General features: G+C 38.4%; 2 protein-coding genes and 1 long non-coding RNA gene across 4 annotated transcripts; all 3 read right to left on the bottom strand.

Annotated features, from left to right (window-relative positions):
- Positions 1-2334: 2334 nt before the first annotated feature.
- Positions 2335-4519, bottom strand: LOC145772793 (uncharacterized). 2 transcript variants are annotated; one of them, XM_082584671.1, is made up of 3 exons: positions 4208-4519; positions 3585-3749; positions 2335-3132 (listed from the first exon to the last, which is right to left on the bottom strand). In XM_082584671.1, the coding sequence occupies exons 2-3, from the start codon at positions 3663-3665 to the stop codon at positions 2896-2898; spliced, it is 318 nt and encodes a 105-aa protein (XP_082440797.1). In that variant the 5' UTR covers positions 3666-3749; positions 4208-4519; the 3' UTR covers positions 2335-2895. The 2 variants fall into 2 exon arrangements, with proteins under 2 accessions (XP_082440797.1, XP_082440798.1); XM_082584672.1 differs by lacking the exon at positions 4208-4519 and having other exon boundaries at positions 3585-3754.
- A 3264-nt stretch (positions 4520-7783) lies between these two features.
- Positions 7784-11785, bottom strand: LOC145772447 (uncharacterized). The gene is made up of 10 exons (XM_082584325.1): positions 11768-11785; positions 11625-11681; positions 11358-11454; positions 11079-11224; positions 10686-10796; positions 10419-10571; positions 9622-10309; positions 9255-9496; positions 8998-9170; positions 7784-8651 (listed from the first exon to the last, which is right to left on the bottom strand). The coding sequence occupies exons 1-10, from the start codon at positions 11783-11785 to the stop codon at positions 7784-7786; spliced, it is 2553 nt and encodes an 850-aa protein (XP_082440451.1).
- Positions 11786-11805: 20 nt separating this feature from the next.
- On the bottom strand, positions 11806-12394 carry LOC145771676 (uncharacterized). The gene is made up of 3 exons (XR_014289251.1): positions 12257-12394; positions 12081-12149; positions 11806-11903 (listed from the first exon to the last, which is right to left on the bottom strand). It is a non-coding gene; the product is annotated as an uncharacterized LOC145771676 (long non-coding RNA).
- Positions 12395-17268: the final 4874 nt, after the last annotated feature.

Genomic DNA, 17268 nt, shown 5'->3' with positions numbered 1-17268 from the left:
TTTCGGCATTTGGCAGAAAAGTAACCAAGTTTTACAAACTGATATAAAGTTTTGTAAATGAAAGTTGGTATTACAGCTTTAACTCTTCCCCGCGCTCATTACTCCTCAAAGCAGTTTGATATCTTCAAGATTAAAAACCTAAGCGCCTGAAAGGTGACAGCAAGAGGTGATAAAGAGCTACTAACAAAACTTGGGTAAATTTCAATCTTTCTGTTCTTACACGCAACAGATAAACTTCTATGCAAATATATCATATTCTGTTTTTCGGGCACTCAACTTTGAGATAGGCCTAGTGAAGCTGACAAGCAGAAACATCTTTGCGGGTAATTGCACGCAGACGAAATACTCGGCCATACCGAGACAGGCATTGGTGGGTAACGTATTATCCATCTCCGTACAGGGGGTAATCAGCACAAAATTTTTTTGGGGTGAAAAAAGTATTTTTTCATATGATTGAGGCCTGTAACGGTCCAGGAGTTACTGCGGTCTGAAAGTTACCGTAACTTCTGGTCCGCGTATACGCGGTCTGAAAGTTACTGCCAGTCCAGAAGTCACTAAAACAGGGTTTTCAGATTTGACGCTGATTTCAACATTGGAAACATGTTGAACTTGAAGACTTATCCACCATTGCATCTTAACAACATGATTTACAGCAGAAACGTAATTGGGAATGAAGCGAAAATAAGATGAAAGTTAAAAGATGAGCTTTGTACCAGAAATTGTTGCTGTTTTGGAATGAAATTTGAATTTGTAACCTAACAATTTACGTAGGCTATCATTTTAACCTGATTTGTTTGTATGATACCATTTGAAGTTGTGTCCGTGCCTTACGTGCGTTGGCAAATAAATTTGCATGGGGAGGTGATTGACTAGATGACCACTTAGCCTATAGTCTTTTGCTGTCATCCTGATTGTGCTATGATGCAACCTACGATTCACAATGTAGTGTTATGAGTGTTTTATTGACTCGTTGTAGGCTAGGGGAAGGTTTGGTTAGTTGAGCCGGGTAACGGTTGATCTATCCGGTTTTATTGCAACGTCGTGCATGATTAGTCAACCGTTTCATAACGAAAATATGGAAAAACTTGAAGTCCATCAGCACATGTAGTTTTAGGGATTTTCTACAAGCAGAAACATTGTGAAGCAGTTAAATGTAAAATGGTATAGTAAAAGTAATTTTGAGAAAAATAAGAAATGCGTTATTTTTTCCTACGATGTTTCATCGTTGTCTTAATGGAAATACTGGGATAGGTGAGGGTAACTTACTCTTTGTTTTAGTAGTTCTCGTTGCTTGATTAGCCAGTTGGTTCTTGGCAATTTTTCATGCATTTTGAAAATGGCGGCGATGTTAACAGTTGAGCTACTTGCAATGTTCACAGTTGAGCCATGCCTTTATCATAAGGAATGTAGTTTTGAGCCGATGGTCCTTACGTACTGCCCTAATTTTGTTGTACCGTACTGTAATTGATGGGTAGAACTGGTGTCTTAGCCGGAGACGGTCCACTGCCCCCCTTAAACTTCCATAAGAGTAGTTTTTTCTGTAATGCGCCAGTGTGAGGGTAATTTTTTTAGCACTCCCCCCTTATATTTTTCTCGATAGCAACGCCACTGGTTGCTAATGTTCGTTTTCTTCACAAACCTTGCGAAATCGTTTCAGAAAGGTAAAAGCACCTTCGTGCAAAGTTTCCTATTCAATGATTCTCAGTGTTTTCAGAAATATAAATTTCTGTTCGTTCAGTGTTCACTGTTCTTTCATTTTAAGACACTAGACACAATACACAGCTTAAACACTTTTTGATTGTTTATTTGCAAGATGTTCAAGAGAAGAGTTTATTGTGTTTGATGCAGATTGAGCTCTCTTTTGGGATATCTTTTGGAAGTGAAATAATGGTGGATTAACCGTGAACAACGGGTGGCTCAACCGTGAAATTTAGGGTATCATTTGCAGTGGCGTATATTCAGGGTGTTCAAGGTGTGCACTGCACACCCCAAGAAATCCAGAAAAAAAGAAAATTTCCATCGGTTGTCGATGTTCTTTACTTTCATGATATTCTAACATCTTGCTGCATGCTGATTGCTTTTTTTTCAATTGCAAAACTCTTCCCCTTCTAATTTTAATACTCCAACGTTTGAGGTCATTGCCTTTAATTTTTTTCGGTCATTACCTTTAAGCTGGGTGTGCACTGAGGTAGCCACTTTAACAAGTCGAAATTCTGCCACTGAAATTGATTAGGATGAAACCGCTAACCAATCACAAGCTACGGTTTAAGTGACGTAAAAAATGGCGAAAAGAAGATGATAGAAAGCAAACCCCGCAGAACCCAGACCAACATAAACAAGCTGAAAAAAATTTATTTTCAGTTATTTAGCTGATTACATCTTGTACATCAAACAATTAGTACAAAAAAACACATTTGATTATTTTTAGGGGGATTTTTACCTTGTGACATATATGTCACAACGGGTATTTACAGTACATTTTGACTTTGTGACCCCAGCTAACAAATCAGCCATTTTTACATTGATTCAACGTCTGCAGACATGGAACCAATGCAAAAATGACAGATTTTGTTGTCTGGGAGATTTACGTAATATTGGGCAATAAAATACAATTTAGCAAAAAAAGAAAAACGAATATACGATTTTACACACATCTCAATTTTGAACAGTGAAACTGATTGAACAATCTTGTAAATTTAGCAATGCCTGCACACATTTCAGGCATGAAAATCAACAAAAGAATTTCTTCTACAAAACACAATCTTACATTACATTTAGGGCATAAAGTGTTTATATTGTTTTTGTTTTTTTTCACATAATCTACACTGTCCTCTCTTATCAACTTTTGTGGGCTAGTGCGAAATGTTCTTTTTTCTGACATTTGTGCATGGAAGGTTAGAAGTTATAAATTGCTGAAAATATACAAATGGAGATAAACAGTTCATCATCAGGAGTTTGGATTGTAGTGCCAGTAGAAGTAGTATTGGGTGGAACGAAATCTTTCTTTCTCCACTGATAGGATGCACTTGATCTGTAGGATGAGCTGCTGGCTGTTTGTGGAATCAAGTGGGACAGAGGTTGATCATCAATCATCATCACTAGAGTCACTTTGATCTTTACCAACCCAACAGTCTGCAATAGTTTCAAAAATAACTTGTTTTTCAGTAAGATACCTGTAAAATCTATCATTATTACATTGATGGAATGTCTGCAAACATTGAATCTATGTAAAAATGATGGATTTTACTGTCTGAGCATGTACACAAAGCAATGAAACACAGGCCAACATACACAAGCAACAACACCTTGAATGGATTCTATCAATAACGCTGCTATTTAATTATGTGAGGTGTTTGAGTATTTTTTACAGCAAACATTTACTGATTTTTTAAAATAAAATTCATATTTTAGCACTAGCCCGGTTGATCAAAAAAGTTTGCAAGTTTTGTAGTAATTTGGCATTAGTGATGCATGGCCCGATAGTTGCCGACCCCTAATCTAAGTCCAACTCCAGGTGTCCAATAATCTTGAAGTTTAAAAATAAGTACATTAAATTTTAAAGTGACTAAGTTGTAACTCAATACCTGAGAATCTTGACAACCGTCGTCATCGGAGTCACTATCTTCTGCAAATTCTTCAACCTCACTGTCATCTCCATTTATCATTTCCAATATAATACTCCATGATCACATGATTCCGAGAAGACATAATGTTGGCTATTGGAAATTGCAAATGCTTTCAGGATGTTCCTGTAAGAAAAAAGGTTTCTTTTCAACTCATTTGGCCAATTATTTTCCAATGTATAGCCTAAATAAACAACTCAAAACTAGCCCTACAATCCATTTTTTGAACAAGAACCTATTTTGACTACTTATGTTCTAATTTACAGCATGTAGGCCTAGATTTAACAAAAAAAAAATTTATTATAGTCCACTTGTTAGCAATGTCATCATGCATAAATACTATATCTCATTTTCAGTACAAAATATACTATAAATACTAACTAAAATACTGTGTCTAAATTATCACATGCTTGTCTAGCCTACTAACACTGTAATGCAAGAAAGCCAGAGTGACACCGGTGTAACAGTAAAACATTTGTTGATGAAAAAATGCTAAGAGAACGCATATTTCAACAAAAATTAGATCAAACAAAACACTAATAGTTGTAGAACAGTAATATCAAACTAAAAACTGATAAACTTACCTTTACAGCATTAGATGGATAGCTAACTTTCACTACCCCAGAGCTGCAACTGGAAGCCTGGAAGTAGCTGTCTTTGTAAAAGCACTGAAGTAACATGACTGCAACCAGCCAATCAAAACTGGCTAGAAAATGTTACACTGATGTCACATTGGACATTAATGGAAGAATTGAACAAAAAAAAGGCGAAACTCAGAAATAATAGCCTATCAAAGGTTATGTTACATATATGTCACAATGGGTTCTGCGGGGTTAAGTCATGGATTTTTTGTCAGCTGGTTGGCTTAGGGGTTAGGGTTAGGGGTAGAAAATAGTCATTTCATTGACGCGGGTTCGATTCCCACTACTTCTGCTGCTTAATTCCCACTGCTAGCTTAATTAATTCTTAATTCCCACTACTTTTGCTGCCCATTATCAAATCGGTTCAAAGTTTGTCCTAAAATTTTTTGTTTTAAATTCAGTTGTTTTTTAAACTTTTCTGGATTAGTGTGTGTTTGTATCGGTATAAATCAATTTAATTAAACCAGCGCAAGAGTTTTAATGATAATTTACTTAGTTTTTGACATAAAAATCGAACGTTGGCCAGCAATCAAGCCTAGTCAGTTTTTAAGCAGGGCTGCCAGACAAGTTTGGATCAATCGCACTTAGCCTAAATCGACAAAAATGCTTTTTTTTTTGCTTTTATTTGAATGCGAAGTGTTTGATTTTTTTAATTGAATTTAAATTTTGTTGCTTTATGTCAGTGGAAAAGTGACAAAAATTGTCATAAATTGTTATTTTGGGCTCAAACTTTGTAATGATACGTCGTCTGGATTTGTTTTTTGTTAAACTTCGTCTGAAGAAAACATTATTGACCTATTGTGTTATTCGGTTACACTCAATTATTTCTCATTTACATTCTATTCAATTTGTTTGTCAAATTATATGGTCACATTGCGCTAGTTTCATGCAGCCTAACAGGTACCACTGAGAGTACCTCAGCCATTTCTTTTATGACAGAACAATAGGCCTAGGCTATACCTTTTTTTTAAATTGTGATTATTTTTGTATTGTAATACTGTTACTGAAAATGTTTTTACTCGTAGCCTTGAACTATTTATTGGCTTGAACTTTTCCTGGTTGCACTGAAGTTTAAACGCCCTTGCTACAAGAGTTTATTGATTTCAAAAGTTTTTCCTATTTTTAATCACCCGGAATAAAGTTTATATTTGAATAAAACCACAGGACTTCACTTACGGATCGCAGCAGCACATGATTTTTTTTTCTTTCATTAATATTACTGAACATCAGCCTATCTTGTTTCAACGTAATTTGCCGATGCTTGACATTTGTCACATTAAGAACTGGGAAGCAGCTGACTCGATGACTGATATAGTCTTTCGCTGCTTCCTGTCTGTTGTGGTATTTAGATAGCTATGGTACTATCTTATTCGTATTGTTTATAATTGTACCGTACTATTGTCGCAACAGACGAAATAAAAGGTTTCTCTCTCTTCTCTCTCTCTCTCTCTCTCTCTTCTATTGCTCTTTTTCTTCTGTAATTACCAAATAAAGTTCAAAACAAGCATTAACTCTCTAGATGAGTGCGAGAAGGATCACAATTGGACGGTAGCCTCTTATAACATGTTGTGATTGGTTGGCGGTTGCATTCTAATCAATTTCAGTGGCAGAATTTCTACTTGTTAAAGTGGCTACCGTGCACTGACAGCTTTGCGAGTGCTATTTAAAATAAACAATTAAGAAAAATGACGTCACAAGGCAGCGAAAACAGCAATGGTTTTAGGTCAGCCAGGCTGTGCACTCGCTGATCTGCACGGTAAGCACTTTAACGGCAAAATTTCATTAACTGTCGAGAAAACCTCAGCCAATCAGAAGCTACGTTAACTGTGACGTAAGAACGTCAAAATCATGAATGATCATCATGAAACTCAATAATTTAGCCTACTTGTTTTGTCAGCTACATGGCGTGTGGTTGCACTGTGTTTACTTGCCAGCGCATACAATTATTATTATTGTTGTTGTAGTGGTTCACTTCTGTGAAAGATGGCATGAAGTCCACTTAAGACTATGCAGAGAAAACAGCAACAAAACTTCTTGTTGCACAGAAACGAGCATATGGTCGTATAAGTCTTCCCGTTCACTTAATCTAAATCAGGGGTGACGAACCTTTTTGCGGTCGCGGGCCACTTTGTCAATTACACATGGTTATCGGGCCACACAACTTAGCGCTTGTCAAAATTCTATGACGTCACATATTGGAATCGACCAAAAATACAAGGTGAAGTTGGTGAATAGTGTTTTAACAACTTTGCTTTATAGCTTTCCTTTTTCTAACTTTATACCTTGAAAGTTAGTGTTTAGGGCAAGAAAATAGCAAAGGAAAGGTGTACCAGTGAATGCATAAAACAGCTTTGAGATGTCTTTAATGCATGAGCGATTGTTAAAGAGTTTTGCGGGCCTCACAAAACTTTTTGACGGGCCGCAGGTTCGTCACCTCTGATCTAAATCTTCAACCACCTGGCGTGAGCCTGGATCCGACAAAAAAACTGCTCTTCATCTTCGGTACTATGAATCCCAATAACTTTTTGAAATTACTTTAATCAAACATACTTCTAGCTGAAGGGCCGCAGGTTCGTCACCTCTGATCTAAATCTTCAACCACCTGGCGTGAGCCTGGATACGACAAAAAAACTGCTCTTCATCTTCGGTACTATGAATCCCAATAACTTTTTGAAATTACTTTAATCAAACATACTTCTAGCTGAAATGTGTAAGTCTGCATTCTGCCACATTTAAAAGTTTAGCTCAATTAGCTCCAACTGCCTTTGTCTAAATCTTTTCTCAACTTTTTCTGCCGCTGCGGTACCCAAAATATACAATTTTTGTTTAACATGTGCGGTATTAACTTTTTGTAAATAGCCAATGCACTATGGCACTTCCACTATTGTTAGGCCAGATCATCATCCATGTGTCTCTCCTCCCCTTGCCTAGATGAGACCTGCCATTTGTCCTCGCAACCCTTTTTTTCCCGACCAAACTGAGAAGTTTAGAGTTTCGTTATTTGTTGGATGTAAGTAGACGCATGCTAACAGTTTTGACCACCTTAACACACTAAACCAGCTTCTGCTCAACATAGCCTACAGTTTTCAATTTTGTCCCAGGAATTAACTCTTCAAGCAATACTTTCCCTAGTTTGTGTGTGCATTAACATCCTCAATTATATGTCGTCGTTAACAATTGCGAGATTTGTGAATTCATTTGAGGCTTTGGTCATCGAAATCAATATATTTGAACTAACAAATTCAGTCCACAACACTTTCCATTAGGCTGTTATTTAACACTAGCACGTTAAGTTAAGCACGCATATGTGCTGCGATTTGTGACCGTGTTAGCAACTGAAAAAAACCTTGGTGTGAAGATCACAGAACTGTGCTTGCAACTGCACGGTGTTATCAACGTGCAAAACAACTCGGCTCCAGGTCCCCTGCGGTCACAGACACGCATATTATCCCTGAATTGGGGGGTATCGCGTTTGCCAATCGCTCATTGTCGCCTGGTTTGATTGCAAACAAGTCAATTCTATGTAGTTGCTTTCCTCATCGCGTCCAAAGTTGTTGCACCATAAGCAGCCCTCATTGCATCCGCATGTTCTCCATAACGGTGAGTGTAGGGGTTTGGTTTCGCACGTTTTTGTGGCAGTGCATCACACGCAACTTTTCTATCCGATCCGCGCTTTCGTTTTGCCTTCAGAGATTTAGGCCGAGTATCCTCCCTTGCGATTGTTAATCCAGCGTCTTGGCAGATTGATAGAACATCAGCTGTCATTGCATCTATCCGAGTGACTGTATCATTTATCAATGTGTGATCGTTAACACGATACAGAACATTACACAATCGATCTACAGATGCATGAACATCCCTCATAGATGTCATAGGTGTGGTAGGTGATGCATTGCTCGGTCCAGGGGCGTCGTGGTTTATGGGTTCAACATTGGTGGCAAAATCGAAAGACGGTTGCACAACACTTTGTGGAGAATGTGATGGGCAAGGCACCGCTAGCTTACCAACCACGTCGGGATCGAGCACAATCAACACAGATTTGGTGTACCACGTTGGAAAAGATTCCCAACGAACATTTGCCACATTATGAATAATGGCAAACATATGTTTGCAAGGAAGAAAATTGAGTTGGAAATCTTGGCATGTGCAGTTTGGCGCACAGTTGCAACTGCCAAAGGTTGTTCTGTAACGTAATTCTGATGAAGTGCTTTTCACAACAAACGTATCTCCATCTTGAACAATGGAGCTTGCGGTGACGTCTTGGGATGAAATGATACGATTCAAACATTCGTGAATGAAATGTTTGGGCCGATTTTTCAAGTAATTAGGAATCGAAGAGTTATAATTCCGATAAAATTCCGACGAGAACATGTTTTCTTGTTCGTACCTAAACATTGCAAAGATAACAGAATTATTAGTAATTAATTAGCCATGTGATGTGCCTTTCTCCCCTGCTTTGCCGTTTCCTTCTTATGTATTTCATTTTTTCAATTCATTGTGTAGACCAGTTATTCATTTTCAATGTGGATGGTGTAAAATTAGTTAATTTTCGTTGCTTCAAAAGGGCTAACATGTGTATTGGGTATGGTCGAAAACGTTTTTACTTTATAATTTATGTCCAGTTTAATGCATTATGTTAAATGCCGTGCGGTTGCTTAGTTTTATGGTTATTAGTAGCAGACAAACATGCAGAAAGTGGCAACATTCAACGATTATTCTGGAAAGTCACTAACCGACGTTTGTTGTCAGGGAGAAATTCCTTGTGGAGAAGCGTTACAAGAGCAGATAACGATTTATCCCTTCTCATGCTGATGTATTCCTTCAGAGTCCTGTTCTGCCGCTCCACTCCATTGTTGGTGTGAAACGTGATGCTAACCTTGTCAGAACGGTAAAACCACACCCAACGCTGAAACCCACCAACAAGTTTATTATTTTATTGAACTAGCCTACGATTTATTTGCATTTAGGGTAGTTTATATTGCACACAAACCTTCTTTTCTGTAAGCCAAACATTCTCAATATAATTCCGGAGTTTCGGATTGCTGATCCAACTATTGCTGTCCTTCAACTCGATTAATGTTTCTTCGAAAGACTGTTCGCTCTCGGCTCTTGCTAGTGCTCGCAAGTATGATAGTACAATTGCTTTATCATCACGAACGCCATTGTCACTTTTCCTCATCCACCTTTCCCAGGCTTGTTCGCGATGAAAGGCACAGAGTAAAACGGAGCAATCTGCGGAACAAGAAGTTGTGGGCACCAAGTGGTGAAGTGTAGTATCAACTTAGCAGTGACGATACAAATGCATGAGCAATGAAGACAGCACACAAGTAACGAAAATGTGAATGCAATTCACTAACTTGAAAAAACGCTTTCGATGGCCTTGATTTCCGCCTCACATTTATCGGTCATGAAAAACGGAGGACTCCAGTCTTCCGACCACCCTTTTATGACAGAAAGTGCTTCTGCTATGTCCGAAGCTTGTTCATTTTGGATAATAAACGTAGCAACAACCTGGTAACCAACATTCGTTTTGACGCAAAGAAAAAATAGGGGAAGGGAATACTTGGACGTCTTGTAAGTTGCATCCAAGAGGCAAATGCCTTGGCCGTAACGATGCAACAATCGTCTTTGCCAACCCATTTGGTGAACAAATAGCAAACTCTGGGCGCATTGCATCACAGGAAGTCCATCAGAATTTGTGCTAATCGACTGTGAACCCCCTGCAACGTAGGGTCGAAACAATATATTGTCATGAGGCCCGCACGTTTTCTTCCACTCTTCAACTAAAACGTGTAAATTTTCCAGATCCATTTTGGACACCTTTTGCTTCGTATACGCACCAAAGAAGTGATTCTGGATATCCTTTTTGGTGGGATTATACCGCCGATTGGTTTCAAGGGGCATTTCAAGACCTTTGAACAGTACATGTTGAACATACGACTTCAGGCCACGTTGAAGTTCTGGGATGCTACATATTCCGTCCGCCACCATTTCCTGTATTTTTGCAATTAGCCTCCCATCGATTCTTTGAAGAGGCCCTGCATTCTGCAACAAACACAGTTTGATGGTTAACGCACGAAGTACCTGTTACATCACGGTTAGGACATCACTGCAACCAAAAAGCCAATATTGCTATGCAATTATGCGAACCAACCTCTCCGACAACATGGCCGCTGTGGTCATGGCGATTAGGAAATTTGACATTCCAGTAAACCTCTTTTTTGACATTTTGAGCATCACTGGCTAACGCATGTTTGAGACGTTCACAAATGTCACGGCGTGATGCAGAGACAGGAAATGAAGAAATCTGAAGTAAAAATGAAATCTTTAAACATAAACAATGATTGTTATAAGCCTAACAAAATGTGAAGAATAAGCATCGCCAACATTAGCGATGAGCCTACTGTATGATGTCACTTACTGCAAACTCAGGAAACTTTGTAACTTCCTTAGCATGAATGCGTGCTGAGCAATTAAACTTCTTTGAACCTTGCGGGCACAGGTTCCTACGGGAAATGTTGTGATCTGATAGCTGTGAAAACATGAGTCGCATAAGTGTTCTCATTTCAACGAAACTTATAGTTCTCACTTCTTTATACGACATTTAAAGAACTCTCCACTCAATTGTTATTACTTTCACAGCTAAGTTGAACAACTCACACAATACATAAAGGAATCACAATAAAGCTTGACAGGTGAGTAATAAATGATATGGAATAAGGAAATAACGCTACGGTGCTTTATTCTCTTAAATTAATGCAAAGCCATATCTGAAGTGAATTATTGAACACAAGTATCCAGAAAAGTAACGTACTGCTCGGGAAACAGCCAACTCTCGTTTTCTATCATTCCGCACTTTGTTGTAGTCTTTCCCATGCTGACACATCAATGCAACACTTCTGGAATTGATGTACGGTGTATCAGATGAAAGATCCCAATGAATACGACTCTTTGCAAAATCTATCAATACATAGTACATACACAACATTTAAAGAATTTGTTGTAATAAAATATGGAAAAAGTGGTGTAAATTGTACTGCTTTCTTTCTGCCAAAAATAAACTAAAAAACTACACAGTCATGTCAAGTTTTACCACAAGTAGTTTTGCTGTATGTGATGAACTTGGTGGATGTGGAAGTTTCAAACTGCAGCACTGAAGATTGAACCTCATCAAATGAAGGTAAGTTCTGCTGGAAGATATTTAATAGGAATTGACAATGCTAACCTACAGTAGACACACCGACACAACATAATACACAATTAAAGTAGCTACGTGAGGAACAATACAAAATCATATACAAAACCAATCACATTGAATCACTGAGTTTTATGTACACGATACATCATTGTAAATACAAACCCGAACAAACGTATCACGTTCAGGAGTATCGTAGCCTCCGTCAACTTCTGCAGAGTTCTAAAAGTTACAAAGAACATTTGTTATGACACAAAGTAATCTCCCGATACGCTCCTTTTCAACCTCACTGTGGACATTCACCTGACATGGATGGTTGTGTTCATTTAGATTGGGAAAAGTAACACAGCATCCAGTCGTGCTTAGCCTTGCTGTATTTCCTTTCAATACTATTTGCAGTTGTTTGCTCATGTCCCATTTGGTCATGGAAGTTGGTGTAGACACCTTAACAAAAACAGAGGTAAATGTGGCATATCATCAAAACCGAGAATGATATAGAAATACTTAAAAAATTGCAATTACCTTAAAACGAAAAATCATGGACAGAGTAATAGGGCACTACGAACATTATGATAAGTGATCATGCTAAAACCGAAACTCAATATATATGTGATAAGTTACCTTATATTCTGGAAATTCAGCAATTTTCCAAAGTTTAATTGTGGCATTGCACTGATCCGTCACTATGACCTGTCATGAAATTCATAGGATAAGTTGATTTTAGTCAAAACATTTCTAGGTGTGAGATACAATGTGTATTCCATGGCAGGTTGAGATACAAACTTTATGGCATTCACCTGAGTGCTTTGCTGTGAAGCAGCCTCTTTTGGTCGACATTTGAATTGGACATATTCCAACTTGATGTATGGTGTGTGCTCTCGCCAATAAATGACACTATTTGGCACTTCTGCATAGCAACATGTTTAACAGTTAAAACAGCATACAAAATAAACACATTGGGCATATCTTTATAGCATTCTTTTTATTGCACTCAGTAAACCGTTCCCTCTTTTGTGATGTCTAACCTCGAAAACCCAAACAAACAATAACCTGTATCAAACTAACATGGTGTACAATATAGGCCTATTCTCTGGATCTAAGAAGAGTTGCAATCAACTACATTTTCATTTTCTGATAGTAGCCTACAAAAATAATATACGATACTGTATGTAACACTGAAAACCACCAAGCCTACTACGTGAATATGTTAAAAAATAAAGTATCTCAAAACATAGATTGGTTGTGACCCAAACCCTGCCTTTGGTTACCGCTGGACATGTCACTTGGTCCAATCAATAACACCACATAGGCGTATGGATTTGGCACACTAGATGGAAAAAATACAAAAGAGGTCAGTGAAGTAGGCTAGGCTACTTTGCATCAACGGAAAAGCTTTTACACCTGAAAATCGCGTGTCTTTGAGAAACAAGATGAAAAGTTTATGAAACAGAACACATTTGCAAATCTTTATATAGCTTTCTTTTTATTGCAGTTAGTAAACCGTTTCCTCTTTTGTGATGCCTAACCTCCACTTTGGTGAAAACACTGTGCTTTGCAGAAACCTTTTTAGAATCTTTGTCAACAAGGAAAAGGCTTATTATTGTAGTATGAATATCAACAAGACATTAAAAATCAACATTAACATGGCACCGTATGCTTGTTTCTGAACAACAAGAAGTTTTGTTCCTGCTTTTGCTTCGTACTCTTCAATGGATCTCATGGCATCTTCCACTGAAGGCAACCACTACAACAAAAAATAATTTATTTTTTATAAGCAATCAAAGCATTTATGCCATAGCCTAACAGTGAAGAAATGCAAATACTGCACACATGCAACAAATCTGGATTTAGCGAGTATAAGGTAGCTGATAGTTTGAAGCTCCAGTTTTTCTTCTTTCCTTCTACTATAAATAGACTATTTCACCACATTTAGGTTTGTTTTATTCTGATGACAGCTCCTGATGAGTCAGTAAAAAAAAACTGCAACTTCGAGCTACCTTTTACTTGCTATTTTCAAGTTCTGTACCACCATTTACTATTATAGAAGAGTTCAACGTATAGGCTACCAATTGTGTGAAGTTGGAAACAGCAAAATAGTTGAATATTGGTTGGTGAACTGTTGAAGGTCTTGTTGGGCCCTAGTATATTGCAGCAACTACATTACAAACCTGTACCAGTCCATGACTTTCAGTGTCATCACTTTCCTCTACTTCTGCAGAGCTCTGAAAATCACAAAGAACATTTGTAATGACACAATATCTTTTTAAACTTTTTAATTATGCTCTTTTTTAATCTTACTATGGACATTCACCTGACAGGGATGGCTCTGTGCATCTAGTTTAGGAAAGGTGATGCAACATCTAGTCGTACTTAAACTTGCTTTGTTTGTTTTTAAAGCCACTCGGAGTTGTTTGTTTAAGTCCTTTTTGGTTGTGGAAGTTTGTGTGGATACCTTAAAAAAGTAAAGAAGGTAAAACACACTAGAAAAACTGGATGGTAAAATTTAAAAAAAAAATTCCTTCGTGTTAACATGATCATTTAAGCTGTAGGAAACCAATATCATTGAGTGTATAAGTTGAAGACACTTTGCAATGATACAAAAAATGTAAGAATTTAAAGATAGGCCTACTGGTGAAATCACACAATAGTATAAGTTACCTTATATTCGGGAAATTCAGCAATTTTCAGAAGTTTAACTTTGGCATTGCACTGATCCGTCACCATAACCTGTTAAACAATCTGTCATGAATCGTTATAAAATCCATACGATAAGTTGATTTTACCTGAAGTAATGTAAGCGTGAGGCACTACATAATTTTGCTACATACCTGAGTACTTTGCTGTAAAGCTTCTTTTGGTCGACATTTGAACTGGACATATTCCAGCTTAATATATGGTGTATCCTTTCGCCAATAAATCATGCTGTTTGAGATTTCTGCAATAATTGTAGTAATGTGTTTGGGTACCAGGACATTTTGCCGAAACTCATTTTGCCGAAAAGACAAATTGCTGAAATTATACAAATGTATTATCATTAACACATAAATATCATTCGCAAACAGATCAGTTCTTTCGGCAATTAGTCCTTTCGGCAAAAAGTCCACACATGTGTGTTTGGCATGTTAAACAATATGCAACATCAAAATGTTGCTTATCAATACACCCGGTAGTGCTTTTTTAATTATCATATCAATTTATTTTTTGTCATTAATGCATCCGGAATGAAAACGATACCATTAGTTGAGGTACCATAGTCAATACCCCAGTATGTAAATGAAAAGGTGACATGGCCAGTGGCCACAAAAATCTGTCCGCCCCATTTGCTCAGTGGTTAAGCACCCTACTAAGACCAAGCGGCGCTGATTCGACTATTGAGATGTGTTCTTGAGCAACACATCGAAAGGACAACTGTCCATTCAGCAGAACCTAGTGGATGCTGCACAATCTACTTCATAAAACAATCTGCAAAAAACTCGTGGTATATACATAATGCGGTGATAGTAGCAACACTCAAATCCTGATAAAAGCACTTCTCGTTGACATTTTAGCCTACATTTTTATGCCACTTGAAAGTGAAGATACCACTTTTTGAAAAAATTGAGTACTTCTAAAAACGTTACTTCAAAATCAATACATCGAATTGCCGTAAAAAGATAACATTTACACAAGTTATGATAACATTATAGCCTGGCTAAATAAACTTTAAAATTTTGGATGCAACCTAGTTCGTACCCTGAAAAAATCAAAAAAAAAATAGCACAAAGCCGAAGTTGCTGATCGCAGTTTCTGCAAACAAACAAAAACTCTTAGGATCCTTACCGGAAATTTTAAAATGTTTGCGAAAACTCCGATTAACCATAACCCTTTTAAAATGTTTGCGGAAACTCCGATCAGCGACTTCATCTATTTTTAATTTTTTCTTCTTGATCTTTTCCTAACCCTAACCCTTTTAAAATGTTTGCTGAAACTGCGATTAGCGACTTCGGCAAACTCTAAGGATCATTACCGGAAATTTTAAAATGTTTGCGGAAAAAAGAAAACTCCGATCAGCAACTTCGGCTTTGTGGTAATTTTTCTCTTGATCTTTGCGATCACTGGCTTCAGCTTTTTTATTTTTTCTCTCGATCTTTTTAGGGTACGAACTAGGTTGCACCCAAAATTTCTACTGTCAACAAAGGTAAACCTCTACAGTTCAGTATGAATTTTGTAGGATGTTATGTAACAAACAACATACACACCATATGCTCGTTTCTGTGCAACAAGAAGTTTTGTTGCTGTTGTCTCTGCATACTCTTCAATGAACTTCATGCCATCTTCCACAGAAGTGAACCACTACAACAACAATAATTGTATGCGCTGGCAAATAAACACAGTGCAACCACATGCCATGTAGCAGACAACTGTTGAACTTCAAATACCACTACTTTAGTAAAAATATATAGCCTACTCAGTACTCATACTGTAAGATCTAAATCAAATTGCAACAAACCTTACCTGAGTTTCAGGATGATCATTCATGATGTGGGCTACTTGCGTTTTCCTGCACTAAGCTGCCTGCTATGAAGCTAATAATGCAAATGTCGTCACACCGCCAGCTATGAAACTAATGCAATTTTGCAAATGTCTTCCATTTGGGTTTTCGCGCGTTTTTTATGATTTCAGGTCACAGACAACGTAGCTTCTGATTGGCTGAGGTTTTCTCGACAGTTAATGAAATTTTGCCGTTAAAGTGCTTACCGATCTGCACAGTGCACACCTTGGTGCGTCATTGGGGGAATCCCAGGCAATAGCAAGTTTTAGCTTGTTGGATCCTCTAATAAATACGCATACGCAGATGACCTGGCTATTCTTTATTCTCACCGCAAATGGGAAACAGTGCAGAACACCTTGACTAAGGATATGGACATTCTATCTTCCTATCTGCACCAATGGCGCCTCAAGCTGAGTGAAGCAAAGACCGTGACTTCTGTCTTCCACCTATGTAATAGAGAGTCAAACAGGAAAATTAACATCAAAAATAACGGCCGAACACTTCCTTTCGAAGCCACACCCACATACCTTGGAGTTCGACTTGATCGGTCCCTGACATACCGCAAACACCTAGAACACTTACGCGGAAAAGTGACAGCTCGCACTGCTCTCATGAAACGTCTTGCTGGTACAAGGTGGGGTGCTAGCCCCTCAGTGCTGAGAACAAGTGGTTTAGCCTTAGTCTACGCCCCTGCTGAATACTGTGCTGCTACTTGGTGCAGAAGTGCCCATACTGACCTTGTCGATGTACCAATCAACAACTGCCTGCGAACTGTCACAGGTTGCCTCCGCCCAACTCCAACTGACTGTTTGCCTGTCCTTGCAAGCATTGAGCCAGCTGCAGTGCTGCACTACGGCGCCAACGTGCTGTTCTTTTCCTGAGCCGTAAAGCCCTAAACCCTGGCCATCCGCTACACACAACCACGCTGAGATATCCACCAAAGCAGCGGCTAAAATCAAGAAAGCCATTTGTACGCGCTGCACAAGACCTTCTGGCAGCCTCTGGTGGAAGCCCTAGCAAACAGTGGTGCCACGCGGCGTGGTGTGAACAATGGTCAAGCAGCACGTCCCCACTTCACCAAGTATTCAGATCCCCGTCCAAAAACCAGCTGGGACATGGCCTCTCTAGACTTGCCTCATCAAGGCGTAACTGTTTGCTCACTGGTGTTGTACGCTATGGTGCAGACATGTTGCGCTGGGACTTGGCAGAGAGTGCTGCTTGTGAGTGTGGCGAAATGCAGACGGCAGCCCACATTAACAAGGATTGCCGGCTATACAG

Source organism: Aplidium turbinatum, chromosome 6 (assembly GCF_918807975.1).
Source record: "Aplidium turbinatum chromosome 6, kaAplTurb1.1, whole genome shotgun sequence".
Lineage (NCBI taxonomy): Eukaryota > Metazoa > Chordata > Ascidiacea > Aplousobranchia > Polyclinidae > Aplidium > Aplidium turbinatum.
The sequence above is the reverse complement of the archived record's forward strand: the minus strand, read 5'-3'. Positions and strand labels throughout refer to the sequence as shown.